The sequence below is a fragment of the Polypterus senegalus genome, chromosome 3 (assembly GCF_016835505.1).
Source record: "Polypterus senegalus isolate Bchr_013 chromosome 3, ASM1683550v1, whole genome shotgun sequence".
NCBI classification, from domain to species: Eukaryota; Metazoa; Chordata; class Cladistia; order Polypteriformes; family Polypteridae; genus Polypterus; species Polypterus senegalus.
Window position 1 is genome coordinate 214,121,250 of NC_053156.1, and position 16,914 is coordinate 214,138,163.

Genomic DNA, 16,914 nt, shown 5'->3' on the forward strand with positions numbered 1-16,914 from the left:
GGACTTATAACAGCTGTGTTGGGGTTCTTGAAGTTGAGCAAGAAAAGCCTACGTGCTACTAATGTGGTATAAGCAATTACAGTCAATTTGTCCTTCTCTACTTTATGCCCATCTGAGTGTTCACAAAACACAGCTGTTAATGGGTTAGGAGTGATTGTGGCACCAAGGCTATCTTACAGACATTCAAAGATTTTTGTTCAAAATTATATTAACTTTGTGCACTTTCAAAACATGTGGCCCAGTGAGAGTGAAGCCAGACTCCAATGTTTGCAGGTTGGATCATGGCCTAAACACATTTTGGACAATTGTAAGTGAGATAAATGTGACTGATGAAAGATTTTAAGTTGAATGATTGAATACTTTGCACATGTGGAGCTAGAGTGTATTCAATGCATTGCTGCATTCCCCTGCTTTTCTGAGATATTAAGTGAAAGATACTTTCCCCACCATGCTCAAGGATCTTTGAATGGAAGAGACTTGAATACCTTTTATATATTATTGAGTTGCTGTCTGAGTCTTAAAGACTGATCAGTATTTCTTCTGGAATAGAAATGGTAGGGAAGTGTAGAAAATTGGGTAGGTTCCTTTTAGCAAAGTTTCTGATTTGAAAGTACTGGAAATATTGCATTGGTAAGAAGTCAAATTTGATGCATAATTGTTCATTTTATGCAAAGAAGTTATCGATATACAATTCTCTAAGTGTTTTAAACCTGGACGGTTTCCAAAGATTAAATACTATGCAGGTCTGAGGGGGTAGAAAAACGTGATTATCATGTAAAGGTGCAAAATATAAAAGCTTCCTTAGCCTTAGAGTGCTTCCTGCATTGGTTCCATATTCTGAGTAATTGATGAACAACTGGATTATTGGTATATTGATGATAATTTGTATTTACTGGGGCACAAAGCCGGGCATTTAAAGATGTACAGCAAGATTTTATTTCTATTGGAGACTAGGCTTGTGGTCATTCATCAATATGTATATGTATGTCCAAGGTCTTGTATATTTGCCGTCCAGTAATAAAATTGAAGGCTAGGTAGTGCCATGCCCTCTTCTGCTTTAGTTCTTTACAGAGTTGCCTTATGAGTGCATGGAGATCTTAAATTCTAAATAAATAAGGTAATAACTGAATTTAATTTCTTAAAGAACAATTTGTTAATGTAAATAAAGTAGGGATGCACTGAAATAGAAAATGAAGTTAGGGAAGAATGTTCATCTTGACAGTATTGATTTGCCCTGCTAATGTGAGAAAGGAGGATAGACCATCTTCTCACATCTTGCTTGATTTTTTCCAAGCTGATAGCAAAATTGTATTGAAAAAGATCTTTACATTTATTTGTGATGTCTACACCTGGATATTTAAACTGTTTTGATAAAATAAATTGATAGATGTCCAGTCTAGTGTTAAAAATAACACTTTTATTTAAATTGATTCTGAGTCCAGAAATCTTTTGAAATTCTCCAAGTGCATTAAGAACTACAGGTAAGGTTGTTTGTTTGTGAGTATGATATATACAGTACCACATTATCTGCATATAGTGATTTTTTCTGTTCAAATCCTTCTCTGATAATCTCCTTTATCACTAAAGCATTTTAAAAATGAATGGCCAATGGCAGCTGCAAAAAAACAATGGTGATAGAGGGCATCCTTGTCGAGTACCACTTTCAAATTTGAAGTAGCTTGAGATGTTATTAATACAGACACAGGAACTGGGTTTGTATAAAGTAGTTTTATCCATGCATATATATTTGGGCCAAATCTTAATTTGTACAATGTGGTGAATAGTAGATCCACTGAATTATATCAACTATATTTCATTATATCACTTTTTCTGCATCCAAAGATAATAAGATCTATGGTGTATTAAGATTTTATGGCTAAGCACTGTATATTACATTAAACATATGCCAAAAGTTAGAAGCTAAGTGTCTGCCTTTAATAAATCCTGTTTGGTCTTGTGATATTACAGGAGGAAACTCTTTCTCAATTCTTCTAGCTACAACTTTGGATAGTGGAGAATATCTTAACATCATTATTCAGAAATGAAATTGGTTGGTATAATGCACATTGTAATTAGTCCTCATTTGTTGGTAATTAAGATATGGCGAAAAGTCTGAGGTAGAATTTTGTTCTCTGTAGCTTATATAAATGTTGCTAATAATAGTGGAGCTAACTTATTTGAATTTTTTTTTTTAAATAAAATTCCACTGAGTAACTATCAGGGCCTGCTGCTTTCCCGCTTTGTAGTGAGTTTATAGAATCCAGAGATACTGACAGTTCCTCTGTACTAAGGTTATATAGCTATGGTATTGGTGAAGCATCCATAAACTCATTAGATTGTGTCTTGTTTTCCGACTAATGAGTGTTAGTGGTGGAGGGTGGGTGAGTAACTGAAATTTTGCCCCATCTAACTATAAATGTCAGTTAAAACCCATTAAAATTATATAAATAAGAACTTGGAAGGGAACTGATTTATTGTATAATAGGAATACCAAATGTGGCACTAATCCTAATGATTTTAAATTCAGTCTTAAGATACACAGTAACAAAAGAAACTCTTCAGACAGAGATAAATTGTAACCCTAGCTTAGTCTTTAGCTTATGTTTTTCGGCTAAGCAATTCTTTTGAGCATGGTGCAATCTGCAGTTCTGCTCCATCCTTGTGTCTATGGCACAATCAGCCTCATTTGTACAGTAGAAACAGTATACTACAGGGTAGTCCTTGTTACATGCCCAGTGATTCCAATATTTTGTCCACATTTCAACCACAGCTGCCTTTCTAAACACATGTGTTTTAATTTTAACCAAGAGTTGCTGTGCCTTTTCTATGTAATTAATTAGTTGAAACACTGTTTAACTGCAGGTTGATAATTAGGTTCTTTATGATAATAATTTACAGATAATGTTAATTCAGTTTTATATATGCTTAGAGAATTGCTTTCTACTTCCATTCATTTCCAGAAGTAACTTCTCTGTGAAATGAGAAGTGTTTCTCTGTTTTATAAGATTGCATATTCACCAGTGCTTTTTAATGGAAGATTTTGAAATATTAAATCTATTTACAGTGTGATCTGTTTGAGATATCTCAATGAAAATTAAACTGCCTCAACAGATTTCTTTTAAAATTAAGTGTGCCAGATTTCCATAAAAATCAGTTCCAGGATGGCAGAGATTTTTAATGTGGATGGATGGATGGATAGACAGACAGAAACACAGACTGACAGGAAGACAGGCCTATCACAGTATAAATAATTGTTATTGAGTGGAGCATTCCTTTAAGTAAGTTGTATTGGGTTAACAGATAAAAGAACATGAAAACACACTCAATAATAAATGTCTGAAAAAACTGCTTTACATTTGCTTAATAAGGATAACAATTTGCTTAATAATAATAATAATGATAAAAGTAAACATAAAGTGGTCTAATTCAAAAATGCAATACTAAAGGTGAAAAGACATACTGTATCTTTACACAACTTAAAGTTTACTTGTATGGTTTAATATGAATATGATTTTCTTTAAATATCAAGGACACAGCCTGGTAATACATGATTTATTTTCCACTGTGGGCAGAACATGTGCTGTATATGCTTTTAACTACAAAATAAATATTAAGACAGAGTGGAATATTATAATTTCTCCTTGTTTAATATTAGTAGGGAAAATTCACCTTGATTCTGAGCTGCACTCTATCATTTTAAGTATAAAAGGAAACCTCTTTAGGAAAACAAGCTACCATATCTACTACTGACTACAGGCCATTAATTCAGGCTTTTAGAAGGCAACCATTTCTCATAATCAGTAAAATTTACAGAACGAAATTAAATTATGGGTTGTTATGCAACTAAAAAACATTAAAAATGTGGGTTTTTGCAATCTAAATGCTGGTACCATTTCATTTTTATATATATATATATATATATATATATATATATATATATATATTTTTTTTAAATTTTATTAATTAATTTATTTTTTAAAAAGATTAGCTTTTGTTTTTTGTCTACTGGTTTTGAAACATTAAGTGTGGAAATGTCTTTATTCAATATGACTTATAAGACCATGACGATTTATAATCATTTACTTTTTTTAATTACTGGATTACAACTAGATTAAATGATCAGGGAGATTTACATTTTGCCATTTTACAGGGCTTAAGGTAAAACTAAGCATTTTTTGTAAGGAACTTTAACATAAAAACTGAAGCAAAGGCCTAAAAAGCTTTGAATATCTACTGTATCATGGATAACATGGCTAATTATTGGCATATGACTCACTACTGATGGATGACAGTAACATTAAAAGTGCAAAATTTCTGCGGCCAATTCTAATTAGAGCATGCATTTAACAACAATATCCAAAGCATTAGACCTCTATAATTTTACTGCTAAGTTATTAGTAGCAGTATACACTGGATTTCAAAACCCTATTTTATGTTTCTTTGTAGCAAGAAGAATATATTGCCAGGCCTAACAGAAAAAAGAACACAAAACAAGCTAATATAGGCTTTATATAATGTCTAAAAACGGACATCTAAATGTCATGGAATGGACTGCAAGTATGAAGAGGATAGATGATGCCAAGCATGTATTAATAGGAAAACCGATAGCTTCAGAACAAACAGATGAATATCAGCACATGAAACAGTCCGGACCTAAGCTTGAATCCTATTACATGATATGAAATACGGAAAAAAGCAAAAATATGAAAATTGCAACGTGTATACTTTGTAGTAAACTCAAGAGGTATAACATTTAAGTATTTTGTGAGTTTCAATTATACATATTAATGCTTTTCTGCTCCATAATCAGAAATATTCTTATCAATTTAAATTTGAGCACAATTTACTAATCAAGGGAAAAATAACACATTAACAATACATGTATAAAACAAAACTACAACTTCTGACTCTTCTCTGGGCTGAAGAGTGAATACTTTTTAGAGAAAGAAACTATTACAACACTACAAAAAATATACAAAATTTAGGTTGTAGCTTGACTTTTAATCATGTTAAAGGCACTGTACAGGATGAAGGGTGAACTAGTATAAACATATAAAATACATTCATCCTACAAGGATCAAAGAAAAAGAACGTAATTTCTTAAAAAAAAAAAAAAACAAAAACAAAGAATTTCTTAAGAAAAATAGATCCATTAATTATTATTCCATATCACAAGGTTCATTTAGTAGACCACAAAGGACTTCAAAATAACCCTCTTAATTCATCAAGCTATAACCCACAATGTTACAGTCCTAAAAGAGACAATTATTTTAAGCTGAAATTTTTCCTGAGGCTCTTAATTTTAACATTAAGCACTATATTATTTAACAATTAGTTTTCCAAAAACAAGTATTTCTTACCCCTCTGCATCATTGGGGATGGTTGATTAAGTAGTGTTGCTAATCCGTGGTAAATTGCTCCCTGCTTCGCTACCTCTAATGTTACTACAGAGCCAGTCCGAGTCATTAGTTCAGCTGCCCTAAAAGATAAAAGACAATTACACTGAGTGAATTGTTCTATCTAGATGTTTTTTTAAGCATTTGAAGTTAAAAAAATGAATGTTAGATCAATTTAGAAGTCAGTCAAAAGTCAAGCTAAACATCTAGCATACACATAATGCTTAATTCAGTTTAGGAGTGTGAGATTCCAGGATCTATCATTCTAACAACACTGGGCACAGACTGGGAAACAAAGCCATACAGTATGCCAATCTGTCACAGAGACACACACATACACGTGCACACACAGCCACAATCACTCAGAGGGGGGGCCAATTAGAGTTTCCAATTAACCTAACTAGCACGTTATTAGGATGTGGAAGGAAAACTGGAGTACAGATATTGAGGAAAACATGCATTCTCCAAACGGAAAATGACTGCAGAATTCAAACCCAGAATACTGGATATGAGAGGCAGCAGTGCTAATCATTACAACACTATGCCACCCCAAAGTCTACTGTAAATAATTACATAGCAATATAAAGAACAGGAGATCAAGGGAACTGAGTTACTAAAGAATAAACAAGCTGTACAGTTTTAATTGTGAAATTCAGGTTATATTTAGGGATTGTATTACCAATTCTTTTGTTTTGTTACACAGAAGAGAAAACATTTATAGTCAGAAACCATGTATACATAGAAAACTTGTAAACATAGCCTAATTGTATAGTATTAAATTTTGAACCAAACAGTCCCCCCAGATCCATACCCCCATTTGATATTGAAAGTATTATGAAATGCATTCTTGTGTTATGTTACAAAATGAGAAAGTGTGTGATTTTGTTGCAGAATGTTTGAATACAACTCATGCAACGCATTATAGTAAGAAAGAAATGATAAAAAAGGAAAATTATCAATATTACAATACAACTAAATAAAATGATCATATGCTTTCTTCCAAAAAGTAGATCTACAATTACACGAAAAATACAAATAATATGGTTTGTGCAAAGAACATTTTTGAAAATGGACACTTTTTGATATTAAGATACCAACCTTACATTTTATTTGTCTGTAAACAAATGTGTTCTAATAAGAGATCCAAATATCAGCAAAAGAAAAAAGATGACACATCAATTGTAAACACTAAATTCATATTGGCCCACTTAATAAGGGTGCATTACCACAGCTACATTTTACCACCTTTTCAAGCACATTTGGAAAAATGAGAAAAAAACTGAAATCAAACTTGTTGTGAAGAATTAAAGTTTATGATAATTATTTACTTAGTGTAGATCAAGCTTTTACTGTAATGACATCGTGAATCCATCTTTTCCTGTCTAAAAGTTCTGTATGCACTGCTTTCATTAAGCCTTCAACCTAAAATGTAACATCTGTTTCCAACTGAATTTCACTAAAACACTGAACTCTGCCTCCTTAACATTATCGGTATTTTCCTCTGAGAAGCTGATTGTTGGATCAACCTCTGTAGTTCTCTCTTTGATCATGCTGTATTTATGACACTGTGCATAACTTCCTCTTGAAATGAACAAGTGTCTTCTTTTCACGAATGCATTCCTACACCACTGATTGCAAATCAGTTTTCTCTGGAGAAGAAAGCCACTCCTTTATTGTTTCATCATATGTTTCTCAAAAATACATGCTTTGTCTAGAACCCTTTAATATCTGCCTTCTTCAACATTATTCCAAATATTCCACACTATTTATGGATGATAAATGGCCATATATAGGTATCTGAACTAAATACTGAAGCACTGTACACTGTAATTGAATAAAAAGTTTCGAATTTAAAAAACAAATTTCTTTATTGTAAAATAAAGTATTTCAGGATCCCTGTCTATATTACATACAGCATATTAACAAAGTAATATTGAAAATAAGTTCCTCTGTAGCCAGTAACTTCAATACCTGAAAATCTTGTTACCCTTGTGAATATGTCAATTTAGACATTATCATGTGGTAAGTGATCTATCATGTACTGTCTTCGAGTAATATGTAAGACAGACAGACAATGTAAGATTTTGTAAGTTTACATTTCAAAAACGTTCAGGTAATAATAGTAATATCAATAGTTTATCTCACTGCAAATGTATAAGAATAATTCTTCATAGCTCCCAAAGTAGATGAACCACCTAACTACATGCCTACACTCCATGTTATTCTGTATTGGTATGCAGTCGATTTTTTTTTTTTAATAAACTAGGGGGCTTTGCCCCCTGCTCACCAACCCCCAGGTTTGTTTTTCGAGAAATACAATTTAAAGAGATTGTTTTTTTCATGGGAATTTTTACATACGCATGTTCATTTTAACTTTAAAACCTCAGTAAAAACAATATTTGGAATTAACTTTTCTGATATAATTTTTATGAAGTCAAAGGAATTGTCTGTAGAGACAGGATTGTCTCGAGGCACAAATCTGAGGAAGGTTACAGAAAACTTTCTGCTGCTTTGAAGGTCCCAATCAGCACAGTGGCCTTCAAAACCACCAGGACTCTTCCTAGAGCTGGCCGGCCAACTAAACTGAGTGATCGAGGGAGAAGGGCCTTAGTCTGGGAGGTGACCAAGAACCCGATGGTCACTCTGTCAGAGCTCTAGAGGTCCTCTGTGGAGAGAGGAGAACCTTCCAGAAGCACAACCATCTCTGCACCAATCCACCTATCAGGCATGTATGGTAGAGTGGCCAGACAGAAGCCACTCCTTAGTAAAAGGCACATGGCAGCCCACCTAGAGTTTGCCAAAAGGCACCTGAAGGACTCTCAGACCATGAGAAACAAAATTCTCTGGTCTGATGAGACAAAGATTGAACTCTTTGGTGTGAATGCCAGGCGTCATGTTTGGAAAAAAACAGGCACCGCTCATCACCAGGCCAATACCATCCCTACAGTGAAGCATGGTGATGGCAGCATCATGCTGTGGCAAAGTTTATCAGCGGCAGGAACTGGGAGACTAGTCAGGATAAAGGGAAAGATGACTGCAGCTATGTACAGAGACACCCTGGATGAAAACCTGCTCCAGAGTGCTCTTGACCTCAGACTGGGGCGACGGTTCATCTTTCAGCAGGTCAACGACCCTAAGCACACAGCCAAGATACCAAAGGAGTGGCTTTAGGACAACTCTGTGAATGTCCTTGAGTGGCCCAGCCAGAGCCCAGACTTGAACCCGATTAAACAGCTCTAGATAGATCTTAAAATAGCTGTGCACCGACGCTTCCCATCCAACCTGAAGGAGCTTGAGAGGTGCTGCAAAGAGGAATGGGCGAAACTGGTCACGGATAGGTGTGCCAAGCTTGTGGCATCATATTCAAAAAGACTTGAGGCTGTAATTGCTGCCAAAGGTGCATCGACAAAGTACTGAGCAAAGGCTGTGAATACTTATATACATGTGATTTCTCAGTTTTTTTATTTTTAATAAATTTGCAAAAACCTTAAGTAAACTTTTTTCACGTTGTCATTATGGGGTGTTGTGTGTAGAATTCTGAGGAAAAAATGAATTTAATCTACAGTAATCCCTCCTCGATCGCGGGGGTTGCGTTCCAGACCCCCGATAGGTGAAAATCCGCGAAGTAGAAACCATATGTTTGTATGGTTATTTTTATATATTTTAAGCCCTTATAAACTCTCCCACCCTGTTAACATTATTTAAGCCCTCTAGACATGAAATAACACCCTTTAGTCAAACGTTTAAACTGTGCTCCATTACAAGACAGAGATGATAGTTCTTTCTCACAATTAAAAGAAAGCAAACATATCATCTTCAAAGGAGCGCCATCATAAAGGAGCGCCGTCAGGAGCAGAGGATGTCAAAGAGAGCGCTCGCAAAGAAAAGCAAACAATCAAAAAATCAATACGTGCTTTTAAGTATACAGAAGCACCGCGATAAAGCAGCATTTTGTAGAGGAGCGTCCGTGTCCTCTGTGCAAAGAGCCCCTCTGCTCACACCCCCTCCGTCAGGCAGAGAGAGTGAAAAAGATAGAGAGAAGCAAACAAGCACCGCGCGGGAAGCATATTTTATAGCATTGAGGAGTTTTAGTTAATATGTAATACATGCTCTGATTGGGTAGCTTCTAAGACAACAGCCAATAGCATCCCTTGTATGAAATCAACTGGGCAATCAAACTGAGGAAGCATGTAACCTAAATTAAAAGACCCATTGTCCGCAGAAAGCGGTGAACCAGCAAAAAATCTGTGATATATATTTAGATGCGCTTACATTTAAAATCCGCGCTAGATTGAAGCTGCGAAAGTCGAAGCGAGGTATAGTGAGGGATTACTGTATTTTGGAATAAGGCTGTAACATAACAAAATTTTGAAAAAGTGATGTGCTGTGAATACTTTCCGGATGCACTGTAATTTATTTTGCAAAGTAACCAATAAATGCATGTGAGGCAAACCCCGTTTTTGAAATTCGATCGTGTACATGTAGGCTCTGATTTGACTGACCACACCATTTCGAGTTCATTCAATAAAAATAAGACTTTCTGATAAAACAATTTACTTATGAAAGTGGGAATATCCAGAACTGATGTAGCTGGTGGCATTGTTCTCAAGAATCTGCAGATTTCTGGCCATTGTGGATTACACATCATTGATATAAATAAATCTGGCTGATCAACAGTTTGGGATATTGTCATTCCATCATGATATAACTGTTGCAATGCTCTTGGACTACCTTGATATGATGATGGTAATGTTACTTGCTTTACCTATTTTGAATTTGTCTGAACTATTGATATTTCAATTTTGAACATGATCAATGAGACCTTGCATATGTTTCGTTCTAAGTTTTGCTTGATTCGATTTAATAAAGAAAAGACAATTAGCTTCGACTAGATACACATTAATAATGTAACTGAGCAGTTAGATGACCATGCTCTTGTTTCAAAATGGCTGTAAGTAGGGCGTGCCAACCACTGAGAGGTTAGATGAATGTTTTCTTGTTTGAAAAAATTACAGCAAAAATACAGCATGAATTGCTTCCAAAAGATGTCAGTATAACGTGACTTGATGGTGTTGCGGGACGTGCAAGTGTCTCTCTATCTCTCTTCAAAAGATCACGTCTCGTCACAAGTTTTTTTTTTGTAATAGAGAGATGTATATTGTGGTTCCAAGTTTTCTTTTTTTTCATAAAAGACTTGACTCTACTTTGGGAATTTTCAATGCCTTACCAATGTATTTAAAATTTTCCTTATTCTGGAAATGTTTAGAATCTTAAGTCTTTTTGATGTAATTTTATATTAATCACCTTGGGTTCAAACTGAAAATGTAATAATCAACTTGGTATTTCCAAAGATAGATGTATTTTAATGTGAACTAATGGGAAACAACTTCTCTGAAAACAGGTGTACTTTAACTGATGATTTTTAAATACATTTGCTTTCACTAGAACTTATGTTCTTTATGTGTCATGGCAAAGATGATAAATATGCAAATCACTCCTAAATTGTTTGTAATTAATTTAGGACGTACCATATAAGTTTACTTTTTCTTTGACATTACAAATTTTTCAATTTGACAAATGGCAACCAATTTTATCATAATAAACAAAGAATTAAAAACAACAACATTTATTTATATAGCACATTTTCATACAAACAGTAGCTCAAAGTGCTTTACATAATAAAGAATAGAAAAATAACAGACACAATAAGAAAACAAAATAAATCAACATTAATTAACATTGAATAAGAGTACATTAATTAACATTGAATAAGAGTAAGGTTCAATGGCCAGGGGGGACAGAAAAAACAAAAAAACTCCAGACGGCTAGAGAAAAAATAGAGATCTAAGGAGGGAGAATACTGAAATGGGAGCAATACGAAAATCTACATAAAGTTAAAAATTCTACATATTTAAGAATATAGCAAAAAATATCAAGGTAGAACAAGAAGTAGTACATTTGGATACTATTTAACAAAAAGTACATCAATTATTAAAAAATACCTTTCTTGTGAAAGTCCTACTAAGCTCTTTCCATCAACACTTAAAAGTTGATCACCTGCTGCTAGACGACCATCCTGAAATGACAAGTGCAATATAGTTAACCAAAAAGGAATCCTAAAGAAAACAAGTAAACATAATTTCTAAAAGTGGTTGCTTTTGATATGATGCTTAAGTCGCCTACTACCAAATTAAATAAACATAGAGAAGCTACCAGTAAGACCCTTTATCTGTATACAGGATTTATGCTTACATATTACTTTTTTGGTTTCCCCCAAGTGTACACGGACAGTAAAGACAAGATTACTCTTTTTAGTGCATAGTCTAAAAATACTGAATATGAAGAATAAATATAGAGATTTCATTTCTGTCCATATAAGCATTAATTACTTTAGAATTATACCTATTTTCGCGGCTTCACTCCATCGCGGATTTTAAATGTAAGCATTTAAAATTTATATCTAAATATATATCACGGATTTTTCGCTGGTTCGCGGATTTCTGCGGACAATGGGTCTTTTAATTTATGGTACATGCTTCTTCAGTTTGTTTGCCCAATTGATTTCATACAAGGGACGCTATTGGCCGATGGCTGAGAAGCTACCCAATCACAGCACGTATTACGTATTAAATAAAACTCCTCAATTGATATATGATATGCTTCCCGCGCGGTGATTCACACACTTAAAAGCTCTAACAGCCCGTATTGATTTTTGATTGTGTGCTTTTCTCTGTCTCTCTCACTCTCTCTGACATTCTCTGCTCCTGACGGAGGCGGTGTGAGAAGAGGGGCTGTTTGCTTAGAAGATACGAAGCCCAACAGCCCTATTGATTTTTGATTGTTTACTTTTCTCTCTCTCTCTGACATTCTCTGCTCCTGACACACACTTTGAAGTGGAAGATATGTTTGCATTCTTTTAATTGTGAGAAAGAACTGTCATCTTTGTCTTGTCATGGAGAAGTTTAAACTTTTGACTAAAGGGTGTTATTTCATGTCTAGAGAGCTCTAATAATTTTAAGAAAACATATTTAGAAGGTTGTAAACAGGTTTTCAATGCTCTAACTGGGAAAATATTACATTTATAAATAAAGAATCCTACTTCATGAAAATTCATTTCTGTCTGGAGCAGATTAACCACAATAAACAAGGGTTTACTGTATAAAGGTTCAGAGGTTATTTATAAACAGTGTGGGAGAGTTTCAAAGGGCTTAAAATATATAAAAATAACCATACAAACATATGGTTTTTACTTCGCGGATGTTCACCAAACGCGGGGGGCTCTGGAACGCAACCCCCGCAATCAAGGAGGGATTACTGTACTTCGTTTTTTGATAGACATTCCGATCTTCTGTTATGGATGTATCTTTCATTTTTAGCATCCAAATTACTTGCTTCTTTTTGAAGGTCAGCTGTGTAATTTTCAAGTTTGATTACACTTGAAACCCATACACTTCACAGAGAAGTAAGCACTACACATTCACACCACCAGCCAAATGTCCAAATACTTGCCACAGGACAGGAAAGAAACATAGAATTATTGTTTGAAAATAAATAAATAAATTGAAATATATATATATATATATATATATATATATATATATATATATATATATATATATATATATTTATTTTGTTTTTCCTGGGCAGCACTGGTGGAGGGTTAATCTGCATGTTTGCTTAATGTTTTTGCTTTCACCACAAACTGTCCAGAACATAATGAGACACTGTATTAATATTAAATATGGCGTAACTTTGAAAGATTTGTTTAGCTGCTGACTAAGTAACTCTAGGTAATAATAATGCAAATACATTTGCCTTTTAATCTACAGTTATATGGTTTCTTTTATTAAAGACTAGCAAAATACCCGCGCTTCGCAGCGGAGAAGTAGTGTGTTAAAGAAGTTATGAAAATGAAAAGCAAACATTTTAAAAATAACGTAAGATGATTGTTAATGTAATTTTTTGTCATTGATATTGAGTGTTGTTGTCATACCTATCTATATATATATATATATATATTTATATATATTTATATATATCTGTATATATATATTTATATATATCTGTGTATATATATATATATCTGTATATATATATATATATATATATATCTGTATATATATATAGCAAAATACCCGATTGGCAGCGAGAAGTAAAAAGAAAAGGAAACATTTTAATAATAACGTAACATGATTGACAATGTAATTGTTTTGTCATTGTCATGAGTGTTGCTGGCATATATATATAAATATATATATATATATATACACATCTATACACATATATATACACAGTTATATATATATACATATACACACATACATATATATACATACTGTATATACACATATACATATCTACATATATACTGTATATACACATTTATATATACAAATCTACATATATATATCCACATATATATATATATATTAGGTGGGACTCGATTAAAAAATTAATCCAATTAATTAGAGGCTGTGTAAGAATTAATCTTGATTAATCGTATGTAATCGCACGTAAATTTGCCCCAAATCGCAAATGTTTTTTTTTAATTTAAAAGTGTTTTAGTGGGCTTACAGAATCAAATAATAGACATGTACATGAATATTGTAAACTGAAGCTGTTTTAATTTCTGAAAAAAAGCCTTTAAACTGCATTTGAATTCAAAACAGAAACAAAAATATCATCCCTGGTTAAAATTGGGCAGACTTAAAAATAAAGTGGTAGTTTAAGTACTTTAAGTAGATTTTCAGAATAGTATTGTCTTTAAATAATAATAACCAAAATTTCAACATAAAGTGCAGTTTTTCTTCTTAAAAAATAAGTCAGAAACATAAAAGGTAATTTGACCAACTTAATCTTTAAACTCTGAGTAACCTTAGCCAAAATTATTTTGTACATTAGGCTAAAACAGTGTGATCATTGAACATTTTGTAATTAGATGTAATTAGAATTACTAACGGTCACGGAAGTCCAATGATCCCCAGTAAGAGCCACAAAGTCTGCTTTCTGTAATGCATCTAATTTTGCTTGCTTTTCAGTGTGCACAAAACCATGCTTTTATCAAGGCTTCGCGGAAGTCGAAATGATCAGTCGTAGAACGCGCTTTATTCCGACTCTAACATTTTTGTAGCTGTGATGTGTGCATCAGTGTAATGGATGTACCAGGAAATGATGCATTGACAAAAGTTCCCGTTTGCTTGGAATTGAAAGTGTGATTAAATGCGTTATTTTTAACGTTATGGAGTACATGCATCGAAGCTTCTCAGCTGTGCTTGTGCTAATAAAGGGAAACATTTTAAAAATAACGTAACATGATTCTGCGTTAACCTAATATTTTTCATACGTCCCAAACCAAGGAGATGCGAAGGTAAAATGAATCAGTAGCGCGCGTACATACTCAGTGCATCCTCTCTCGGGAATCGAACCTCGAATGTCGGCATTAGAGGCTTAAGACTCTACAATTGAGCCACAGCATGTGGCTTGTCTATCGAGTATGTACTGTAGATAGGGGTATATATATACATTTAAATATATACCAGCGTATCGCAGTGGAGAAGTAGAAGTTATGAAAAGAAAAGGGAACATTTTAAAAATAACGTAACATGATTGTCAATATACAGTAATTGTTTTGTGAGTGTTATTGAATGTTGCTGTCATCAAGGATTTGATTATCATTATTTCTTTCAATCAGGGTCGTATTTATGCGATGTGTTGTGTTCAAGTTACATTCCGTGTTTGTCAATCGTTGTAAAGATGACAGGTTTCATTCATCGATTCGTTTCTTACTGCATCAATAAACAGCTCGTCTTCTTCTTTATCTGAGACCTGACACACTGCATGCACGGGTTTTTTTTACACTGTCTTCCTTTAGCGGGACATTGACTTTTTCCACCGTGTGCTTTGTTTCCACAGTAGCTGCATTTATGAATATGCTTATCAGACGCTTCATATTTTTGCTGCCTTTTCAACTGTGTAATTCGGTTTTGTTCAGCTCTTTGGAACTGTTGCTTTTATCTGTGCACTGCGCCAGTTCACGTGAGCCACTCGGTGTACTTGCATCGAAGGTTCCCAGCTGTGCTGGTGCCATCTCGTGCTATGTCCATAGCTTTATTTAATGTTACCTTAGTCCTGGCACTTAAAACTTTCTCTCGCAGTTTCGCTGAGTTTGTGTCAAACACCACCCTGACCATCTCATCTTCCTCTCCATAAGCACAGTCCTTCACCCGTGAATATTTACCCGTGGCAGTTTGCTATTGGATTGCCGCTGACGGACGGCCTTCTATGGGCAGGCACTAAATTACAAACGCCAGCGGCAGCCTGTCTATGAACTTAATTTAAAGTGTAGGTTTACATCGTGCTTTGTTTCCGAAGTAGCAGAACTCGCTTCTTATTGTTTCGCTGCCTTCTCAATTATATAATGCATGTTTTCTTGAGCGCTTTTTTGAGGTCTTCCTGGTTTTCTATGTACTGCGTGATTACGTGGGAGGCGTGATGATGTCACACGAAACCCCGCCCCCACGGCGTTAAAGCTCATCTCCATTACAGTAAATGGAGAAAACAGCTTCCAGGTATGACCATTACGTAGAATTTCGATATAAAACCTGCCCAACTTTTGTAAGGAAGCTGTAAGGAATCAACCTGCCAAATTTCAGCCTTCCACCCACACGGGAAGTTGGAGAATTAGTGATGAGTCAGTGAGTGAGTGAGTGAGTGAGTCAGTGAGTGAGTGAGTGAGTGAGGGCTTTGCCTTTTATTAGTATAGATGAAACTCACCAAGTCTGCTGCCCCTCCTTTTACAACAGACTTTATATAGATTCCTAGTTTGTCCTGTCCAGCACCCTAAGAGAGAAAAAGAAGATTAAAAAAAAAAAAAACATCAGCGAAGATACAGTATGCAAATACTACTTAGCCACTCTATACAAACATAATTTTATACAGTTGGAAAGGTCAAAAGAAAGGCAAAGGACCTTATGAAACACATTTTTGGTCTATCACCTGTAATCTATCATCAGCTTCGTCATACAGAATGTCACCAAATAAATAAACATAAAAAAATCAACAACATTTTGCTTCTGTCTTTCCTAAATTTGTACACTATAATAGAAAATTAAGGAAGAATTGGAAACAAGCTCTACTATTAAAACTCCTAGAAATATATACCATAAATAAAAACATCACTGCACAAAAAACAATAACGCATACTTGAGTACCTAAAGATAAATAAATCAGGAAATCTTAATTTTACAGATTAACCACATCTGGTGAAGTTTAAATACATTTATGAATTTGCTAGACAGCCTTATAACAAGAAAATAAATGCAATTCACTATGGTAACAATAGAGTCCTAATAAATTAGTAATGTCACATTGATGCTATGTAACCAGTATCAGTTTACCTCACTCATTAGGTGTTAATTTTCTTGCTAGGTGACTAATCACAAGAAAATACCAACACTCTATTGTTAATCTTTTGGTTTTATTCTTATCACTGGTTTTTCCTTCTACTACACTGCTACAG

The 16,914-nt window shown here is 34.2% G+C and overlaps 1 protein-coding gene across 1 annotated transcript in view; it reads right to left on the reverse strand.

Annotated features, from left to right (window-relative positions):
* LOC120525817 (afadin-like) overlaps positions 1-16,914 on the reverse strand; it is a 365,848-nt gene that overhangs the window by 38,292 nt on the left and 310,642 nt on the right. The window contains 3 exon segments of the mRNA XM_039748422.1: positions 5,361-5,479; positions 11,399-11,472; positions 16,170-16,235. Of these exon segments, the coding sequence (XP_039604356.1) occupies positions 5,361-5,479; positions 11,399-11,472; positions 16,170-16,235 (259 nt within the window).